At 46.3% G+C, this 9,473-nt stretch overlaps 1 protein-coding gene across 5 annotated transcripts in view; it reads right to left on the bottom strand.

Annotated features, from left to right (window-relative positions):
* Window positions 1–325: 325 nt before the first annotated feature.
* Window positions 326–9,473, bottom strand: part of LOC109871720 (E3 ubiquitin-protein ligase RNF220) — a 190,529-nt gene continuing 181,381 nt past the window's right edge. For all 5 annotated transcript variants that reach the window (XM_031807077.1, XM_031807078.1, XM_031807079.1 and 2 more), the window contains 2 exons: window positions 8,208–8,282; window positions 326–3,270 (listed from right to left, as the gene is read on the bottom strand). In XM_031807077.1, the coding sequence (XP_031662937.1) occupies window positions 3,199–3,270; window positions 8,208–8,282 (147 nt within the window). In that variant the 3' untranslated portion in view covers window positions 326–3,198. The remainder of the gene's footprint in view (window positions 3,271–8,207; window positions 8,283–9,473) is intronic.

Below are 9,473 nucleotides of genomic sequence, written 5' to 3'. Positions count from 1 at the left end.
CGAAGGAAACATGCCGCGCTGGACGAGGCAAATGGTCCAGATACCGACTGGTTTTCTGATCCACGCCCCTAGCTTTTCTTGAAGGTATCTGTAACCAAACAGATGCACATCTGTATTACCAGTCGTGAAATCCGTAGATTAGGGCCTTAGTTCATATAAGGAAATGAATTCATTATAACTCAGGTAAAGCTTTGAAATTGTTGCTGGTTGTGTTTATATTTTTGTTCAGCATAGATGTTTTTAATGTTAATTCATATTCAGGACCTAAAGAGAGTAATGAGCAACGAGTACAGTGAGTGATGAGATCTGTGAAGAGGCGGCACACTTCTGATTTACAATCATTTAATTAATGTCAAATGTAGTTTACAAACGGGAAAGACACGTACCATTTTCAAGAATATACAAGACACAAATTATTTGACACAATCATCTTGTGCAATTTGTCATCTTTGGGGCAGGTTGAAATAAATCTCCAGTTGAAGGAACCACAAAGTGAGAGAAGACTTTAACCCTTAAAAGTGTTGTGAAGCAGATCACACAACTTGTCTTGACACACAAGTGCAGTCAGCTCAAACATCCTATTACGGGTTCAAAGGTGCCCCACACATACTGTTGCACAGCTCTAAGTGTTCATTTGCCTATGCATGGTTACCTGTACACGTGACTACAAAGTGAAACTAGAACACAAACCTATACACACACACACGTACTGTATGAATTAACAGAGGTATGGGGGTGGGGGGGGGGAGAGATCTGTGTAACAATGTGGAATTGTTCTACGGATCCTTTGAAGTTCTACAAGCCTATGATCATCCCTTCAAACAGGTTGCTCCAGAACATTCCTTTTACAGGAACAATAATACTGTACTAAAGATGTTGTATACTGCTTTTATGAAAACAAATCTGCTGTAGGTCAACATTGCAGCCATCCCTATGACTCAAATAATCCTTGTAAAATAGCATCTAAATCCACAATGTAGGGAGATGATCAAAGACAAGCTTAGACAGAAACCCACCCCCCCGCAATAAACACTAAACTGGAGACAGTTCTGAAGATGCTAGTCCGTGAAGAAAATGGATGTGAATGGAAACCAGAAGGTCTGGACTGAAATAAATAGCCAACGCTTTGCATGTGATTAAAGCCATCATCTATTGTTCCCCTTCACTGAAAATGTAACATTTCTGTTCTGTACATGTGTTAATATACAGGGGTTAAAGCAACAAAATAATCCCATGACTGAAACTTCAGTCGATGTCAGAACGACTGTCTGGGGCCACTTAACCTCCACTTTCATGTAAAAAAGTCATGACCATCATGCATTTAGGAAAAGAGGATAATTTCGGAGTTTGACCAATTCCAGTCCTTTTCATTATTGGAGAAAAAATAGAAAGAAAAAAAGAACCCATGATGGAAATCCGTCCCAGTGACGGGGAATTTAACCCTGTAGTATATCTGTTGGGGGTTTGAATTCAGTCATAAACCTTGAAATTATTTTCTTTTTTGTCAGCTTACATCAATACAGACATCACAGGATACATTGTTTTACAACTACAAAGCACATCACCTTGCTGTGGGGAAGTGTTCAGTAACTGGGCTTGGGCAGTCAGAGTGGGCTGGGACAACATGTCGGCCCACTGCTCCTTCCCTCACAGATGGGAAGGACCTGCCTTGACGAGTTGCCAGGTTGGAAGCCTGGCTAGGTCGCACAATGGAAGAAACACTCAAAAACATTTCTGGAGAAGCATCTTTTGAGGCTTTATCAGAGTGGAGGTTCAAAACAGAAAACCTAAGTGATCAGTAAAGTGATTTAATCAACAGGTAGGCTGGTCAACTGAGGACAAGCAGCGGAGGTGGAGGTTAACTCAACTGTGTTCCCGGTTGTGATTTAGGAAACAGCAGTTCATTTGACCAGCGTTGCAGTTCCGTAACAAATTAAAGCCATCATCTCCCCTCGTCTAGTGTTAGAGCGATGTGAACCTTTCCATTAAAACATCAAATCAAAAAACATATACTCCTTGCTTTAGGTTTAAGACTTCGACAGCTTTTACTGTATAGTTGAAGAAAAAATGTACACCATCTAAACCTTGAATTTCTAGTTGAGTAGTTTATTATTATTATTATTATTGTGACTTAAATCTATTCCTGTACAATGAAATACAACTTCAACCTCAAGACGACAACATTGGTTGAAAAATAGGGCTTTCTTTTTCACATTGATTAAACATCACTCCCTACCCTTCCTCAAAACTCTAACTAAAAACTGGACTTTATTAATATATACTTTTGTGAGTTTGTGTGTGTGTGTGTGTGTGTGTGCGAGCGCGCATATATGTGTGAATGTGTGTAAGCATGTGTGCACATATGTATAGAAGTGTAAGCTCTATGTCATTTACACACAACACTGTAAACTAACATACACTATTATACATGTGCTTGCACTGATTCTTGGAATTTGGTTGACTTCACGATTTAAGACCACAAAAGGGAAAAAAGAGGCTGAAAAGAAGAGGATCCTCTGGATGTTCTGAGGTTGTCAGTTTGGTAGAAAGCTCATAGTTCATCGTTTTCCTTTCCCCCTTACCAGGCCTTCAAGCAGGGTGCAACGACCGGCGGCCAGCTCAATATCTAGCTTGGCTGTCCTGATGGCTTGGACCAAGATGGGTTTTCTACACACAGCGAGCAGTGATGGTAAAAAGGAGGGGGGTTACATCACCACCTCCTCCTACCTGAACACACCTTTCAGCATGGTGAGACGATGGTGAGGCAAGCAAGGGAGGAGGGCTCCATGAGTGTAAAGCTGGGTTGCCTGAGAGCTAAAGGATGAAAACACATAGAACCAGAAGTGTGAGCCAGGGTGGAGGGGATTTGACTGTGGAGTGGACCACTCACCACTTGAGGGCAGGCAGGCGGTTGGAGGAGCCAGAGAGGGGTGGTTGGTTTATTTGTCATTCTGAGAACACTCAGACATAAATGGGCAACTGGGTTCGGTTCTGTTCCCAACCGGGTTGGTTGATCAATCAGTCAGTCCTCCCCTGATCGGAAGAGTCAATCAAGACATCAGTCTTGTCTCTTTAAGCTATGAGGGGGGGCTTTACAAACCCCAAAACACAAACGGTGAGAACAAATGGAAATAAAATAAAAAGAGGAAAACATGGAGGGGGGGGGGGGGGGGGTCAGGGAAGGCGTAGTAGTCTTCTTCACAAGTAGACGCGCCTTAGATCTCCTGGCGATGTGATGGTGTTGCATTGTGGGCACAGTTTCTTATTTCCCTGTGGGAGAGAAAGAGAGAAAAGGGTTATTGTTTAGGTCACAATATGAGCAGTTAAAAGTTTGAGTAAAACAGAGAATGCTTGTCAAACAACCCTGGTGAAATGCGGTACTTCAACTGACTGACAGTACAGAAATAGTCCTGTAATAGATCAAAACAACCACAACAGTAAAGAACAGGTATAAAACCACATAAGAGTAGCTAACCAAACTATACTGGCATGCAGCCCACATCCAGCCACAGAGTGTGGAGACACATGCATGTATCCGCCAGTCAGACAGACGGCCTATAGTGGAGCACGTGAATCATCAAAGCCTGCTCATCATCCTGTTCCAGGACTCCTGCTCTGTTCTGTTCTGCCACTTTGAATCACTGCCATCTCCTATAAAGCCGTGTTGTGTGGGTGTAATTAAAAGACAGCGGGTGCAGAAGCTGAGAGAACAGGGCAAGGTACGCTGTGTGGTCCTCCTTGTGCTGTGCCAAAATAGGTGGTTGTGGTGGTTAGAGAATGGTGGAAACCTGGTAAACAATATTTACTAGGATTTACCATCCAAAACCACTCCATTTTCCCGGGATAAATAACTGCAAGAAACCGGTAAATTATAATAAATGATTTATACGAACAGCATGGCGTGAAATGGAACTGTTAAATTATATGCGCTGTCTAAATCTGAATCTCAGTATGGAGCCCAGTTCACAATGCATGTAGACCGACAGTATCATCTCATCATGGTAAGTGCTTGTCTTGTGACAGCTAGGCCTATGATACAGTAATATAAAGACAAAATGCAGGTCTAATTTACCCATCTCTATCGGACTTTCTGGGGTCACCTTGTTTTTAAAGTTTTTTTAAAACAAGGCACACCTGTTAATTGAAATGCATTCCAGGTGACTACCTCATGAAGCTGGTTGAGGGAATGCCAAGAGTGTGAAAAACTGTCAAGGCAAAGGGTGGCTACTTTGAAGAACCTCAAATATAAGCTCAAACACAGAAGACATGGGACATGTTGACTACCTGCTGTCACTGAACTCTCACGGGTCTCCTGTCACTGGCCCATTAACAGGAAAGGGGGGTATGGGGAAAGTTACTGGAACCACACTGATGTGTGAGGAAGAGGTGTAGCCTACTACCTGTGTGTGTAGAGTCTGACAGCTACTAGCTGACTGACCTGAGATCTATCTGGAATGAATGCTGAGGGCAAATAGTGGGAGTTACTGGACTAGGGGGCAGAGTTCATACACTGAGTCCTGACACACTCAAGTGGTGGGCTGGTTTTGCCCTGTGTGTGTGGGTGTGTGTGTAATTACACAGTGTTACATCTTTCCTCGGGACAAGGGAGCATTCAGCTGTGGGCAAACAGTGGAGTCTCCATGCTGCCAGAACCAGGAGGTCTGGACAACTCTCCCACCTAGAGTCAGGAGGTCTGGACAACTCTCCCACCTAGAGTCAGGAGGTCTGGACAACTCTCCCACCTAGAGTCAGGAGGTCTGGACAACTCTCCCACCTAGAGTCAGGAGGTCTGGACAACTCTCCCACCTAGAGTCAGGAGGTCTGGACAACTCTCCCACCTAGAGTCAGGAGGTCTGGACAACTCTCCCACCTAGAGTCAGGAGGTCTGGACAACTCTCCCACCTAGAGTCAGGAGGTCTGGACAACTCTCCCACCTAGAGTCAGGGGGCCTGGACAACTCTCCCACCTAGAGTCAGGGGGTCTGGACAACACTCCCACCTAGAGTCAGGGGGTCTGGACAACACTCCCACCTAGAGTCAGGGGGTCTGGACAACTCACCCACCTAGAGTCAGGGGGTCTGGACAACTCTCCCACCTAGAGTCAGGAGGTCTGGACAACTCTCCCACCTAGAGTCAGGAGGTCTGGACAACTCTCCCACCTAGAGTCAGGGGGTCTGGACAACTCTCCCACCTAGAGTCAGGGGGTCTGGACAACTCTCCCACCTAGAGTCAGGGGGTCTGGACAACTCTCCCACCTAGAGTCAGGGGGTCTGGACAACTCTCCCACCTAGAGTCAGGGGGTCTGGACAACTCTCCCACCTAGAGTCAGGGGGTCTGGACAACACTCCCACCTAGAGTCAGGGGGTCTGGACAACTCACCCACCTAGAGTCAGGGGGTCTGGACAACTCTCCCACCTAGAGTCAGGGGGTCTGGACAACTCTCCCACCTAGAGTCAGGGGGTCTGGACAACTCTCCCACCTAGAGTCAGGGGGTCTGGACAACTCTCCCACCTAGAGTCAGGAGGTCTGGACAACTCTCCCACCTAGAGTCAGGAGGTCTGGACAACTCTCCCACCTAGAGTCAGGAAGTCTGGACAACTCTCCCACCTAGAGTCAGGAGGTCTGGACAACTCTCCCACCTAGAGTCAGGGGGTCTGGACAACTCTCCCACCTAGAGTCAGGGGGTCTGGACAACTCTCCCACCTAGAGTCAGGGGGTCTGGACAACTCTCCCACCTAGAGTCAGGGGGTCTGGACAACTCTCCCACCTAGAGTCAGGGGGTCTGGAAAACTCTCCCACCGGAGCAGGGGCAGCTGGGGGGCCCGGGTAGCCCTGGACAGCTCTCTCCCCCCGGAGCAAAGAGGATTTGTAGCTCCCAACAGGTCTGCTCATGTGGGCCCAAAGATGACCAGGCTAAGGAAAAGGGCGGAGGGGCCTTGAGTGGAGGTGGTCTCCGTAACAGTAACATGCACTCAGAGAAACTGTTAGGGAGTCTTGGACCAAGCCCAAACTGATAAGCTCTCTTGTTATGTCTTAACAGCCTTCAGGTTCATTTCAAAAGTGAATAAAGATCACTCTGAACTTAAATTAGTGCCTAACCACCTTGCAGACAGACAGACGAGCTACCATACCGTATCGTCTTTGTATATTGTTGTACACCTCACCCAGACTGCTTGAATTTCCACTAAGAACCCCCCCTCCTCCACCCTGGCTCCAATGAGAACCAGGTTCTCCATCTCTCCCCTCTTTACACAAAGAAATTACGGCCTTTCTTGCATTTCTTCATATAAAATAAAGGAGTTACCTGATCTTAATGAGCCTGGTGTACGGTGTGGGCTTCTCACATTGCACGCCAGCTGCCGCGCTCTATTAAATCCTAAAAAAATGCCCGACGGTAACTAGATTACATGCATTTCCTTTGATGAAGACGCGGGGAGCCCTGCCGCGCAACGCTTTTATTGCTGTCTTCGGGCAACATTTTAATGCCCACATTAGGAACAAGCTGCTGCAGCAGGCACACATTTCTTAACCAACCCTCCGTGTTCCCCTTCTCAGCCCTTCTCCCTCCACCGCCTTTGTCTTTCACACACAGGGCTTTGTGATAATAAAAAAAAACACAGCAGCGTATTTAATATATTGTATATTGGTGAAGGAGAGAGGAGGGCTAAACTGTGGTTGGGAAGCATTTTCTTATGAATTGCTTCCGTGTGTAGAAGCAAAATGTGTTAGTGGACAAAGCCAGCCGTTTCCCTGGTGAGAGAGAGCAGCTAAAAACAGGAGAGGAGGAGAGAGCAGAGGGCATAGTGCACCAGGAACAACAAATGCTCCCCAAAACAAAGGCTACAGCAGTGGTCCTGGAGGTTTCTCTGCCTGGCTGGGCATACCGTACTGGGCCCGCTTTCCCAAGAGCATCTTAAGGCTAAGTTCATCGTCAGAACCTTCGTAGGAACATCGTTAAATCTCGGAGCGGTTTTCCAAAACCATCGTTAAAGTAGTAGTTGAAAATGCTGGTTATTTAGCGCCTGCCCCAGACCAGTTAAGAACAGCTCAGTGTGTTTTTAGATGCCTTTTCACTCTCCCACGTAACTTTATACACAGAACATCTCCACTAAACATACAATCAAGCTGTTTACTTTCTCTCTGGAACTGCCGATAACTTGGAAACGAAGTTGACTACAAACACAACGTTGCCAATGTCTTTGCAACTGAGCAAGCAAAGGATAAAAAGATGAAAACCGAGATGAACGCATAAACATTTAAAAATAGGTCTGAAGGCTACATAGGACTTTATATTTCAAATCATATTGAAATAAATGTAATGTTCAGACAATTAGAGTTTTATTGTAGGCTAAACTGTCTTGAATTTGCTTCAATATATACAAATACGTGCAATGACGTGCCAAATGAATCTGATTTAGTGCATTATTATAGGGTAACATTAGAATAGGCTGCATGACTATTTGCAGCTGTAGGTGGTAATATCTCTAGGAGCTGATCCGTCGTCAGTATTGTGGAATAATTATAATGTTAACGTAAAATTTGAATGGAGAAAGCTGATCTGAGAGCAGCGCGCTCTTTCTTTCGATCCCAACAGTATCAACTCATGCTTCAACGACACACTTAGTGACCGCTCACTCTGCATGGTGTTTTGGGAAACTCATGTTACATCTTCAGCTGTTGTAGGAAAGATGCATCGTTAAAAAACACTAGTAAGCCTAAGTTCCACTGCTATTGGGAAACCGGGCACTGTACAATAAAGGTTGAGGAGACCTTCCCAGGGGTTGAGGGGTTAGGTGGGACTCACTACTGTGTTGGTAAAGAGAGTAGAGGAGAGGTACCTACACTGTTCCTACACACCTGTGGTCAGATGCAGCACAATTGTCTATTGTCATTATGCAAAGCTTCCACTGGATAATCACTCAGCTACATTTGAAAAAAAGAAACAAAACATACTCAAGAGTGTGTGCATGTGTGTAGACCTAGGGGGATAATTCAGATGAAACAAGTAGACCTCTTTATTTCAGGGGGACCATTTGGTTTTACCATGTCCCTGTTGGAATGTGTGAGTGAGTGAGAGAGAGAGAGAGAGAGAGAGACAGAAAGTTCAGTCACTATGAAACCAGTGGCTGTAATGTGATGAAGTAGTGTTGCCATGCAACAGCAGTGTTGAAATGTGTTGTGGAGGCTGGGTTGGCATTGGGTTCTCACCAGAGTCCTGAGCCAGCATTCCTCACAGTGGACGTGCCAGCACTGGATGGAGGTGAGGGGCATCGTGTACGAGTCCTGCCACATAGGGGGGAGAGAGGGAAAGAGAGAGCATTAATATGAGATTACAGGAGAACTGTGTGGACTGACACAAATAGACAAACGCTGGTCGCAGGCACACACGGTACAACACTGGGCAGGCCCTGACGAACGACGCCACCAAACCAAAGCACAGGCATGGAAGAGGGGGGTGGCCAGCCCAGCCGGGTGAGCGGGCAGGCAGGCAGAGGGGCGAGGGAGGGTGGGTGGGAAGGGAGCACAGAGAGCCTTACCCTCCGGAGTGGGAGCAGCCGTTTAATCCCGCCGCCGGCCATAACGTAGCCTCTATACAAACAGTAAATGCTGAGCGGGGGGAGGGGCTTTGAACAGCTCTCAGAAACCCGCCTCTCATTGGGCGCTGTTACCGCGAGGGCCCGCCCCGATTGGCCCAGATTCTTGTCTTCAGCCCTGTCTGTTTGGAATCTCTTCCTCTGTAGGGAAGTACAGAGGGGGCACCGCTGAGCACTAGGATGTGGCGGACTACAAAGCATGGAAAGAAACAGGTACGGACGGACTGGACACATGCATTCACACACAACCTGGGCGGCACTAGGAACTGGAGAGAAAGACCCACTAAAGTTTCTGTTGCAGCTCGTGTGATGTGTTTGAGACTTGTAGCAGGCTCTGAGCAAAATAATCAGCACCATGTACCATGTCCAACACATGTCATAGATTATAATTTTACAAGCCAGAACGTTGTTTCTATGAAATGCATTGAAACAGAACAGAGAACACTGAACGTGAAGATGATGTGATGTGAAATCCAATGCATCCATTTTAGTGCCCAGTCCCTTAAAGCAACAGCAGGTGGTGGTAGAGATCCACTGATAAGGACCCTGCTGACTCAGTATGCCTGTATGGTTCTTTAACAAGTGTTCAGAGAACACAAACAGATCGCAAAACAAACTCCTGTAGAGAAAGATACTGAACTCTACTGCCTTACAAGCACAAGCCATTTTGTCTTTCAAAATGAGTGATGAGGTGTTAGCAGTCAAATATGACTCTTCACCACCTTGGCTGGTGGGTTAGACTTTCAGGATATTGCAGAGGCTATTTCCTCACCCATCTTAAAAATAAAATCGAAATCCCGTCAACAAGGAACCGTGTCCGTCAGAGCAGAAGAGGAAAAGCGTCTTCACTCCTCAGCCTGGCTGAGTGAGATTTGTGATG

This window comes from Oncorhynchus kisutch, linkage group LG27 (genome assembly GCF_002021735.2).
Source record: "Oncorhynchus kisutch isolate 150728-3 linkage group LG27, Okis_V2, whole genome shotgun sequence".
Classification (NCBI taxonomy): Eukaryota; Metazoa; Chordata; class Actinopteri; order Salmoniformes; family Salmonidae; genus Oncorhynchus; species Oncorhynchus kisutch.
Note: the sequence above shows the minus strand (reverse complement) of the source record. Positions and strands in the feature narration are given on the sequence as shown.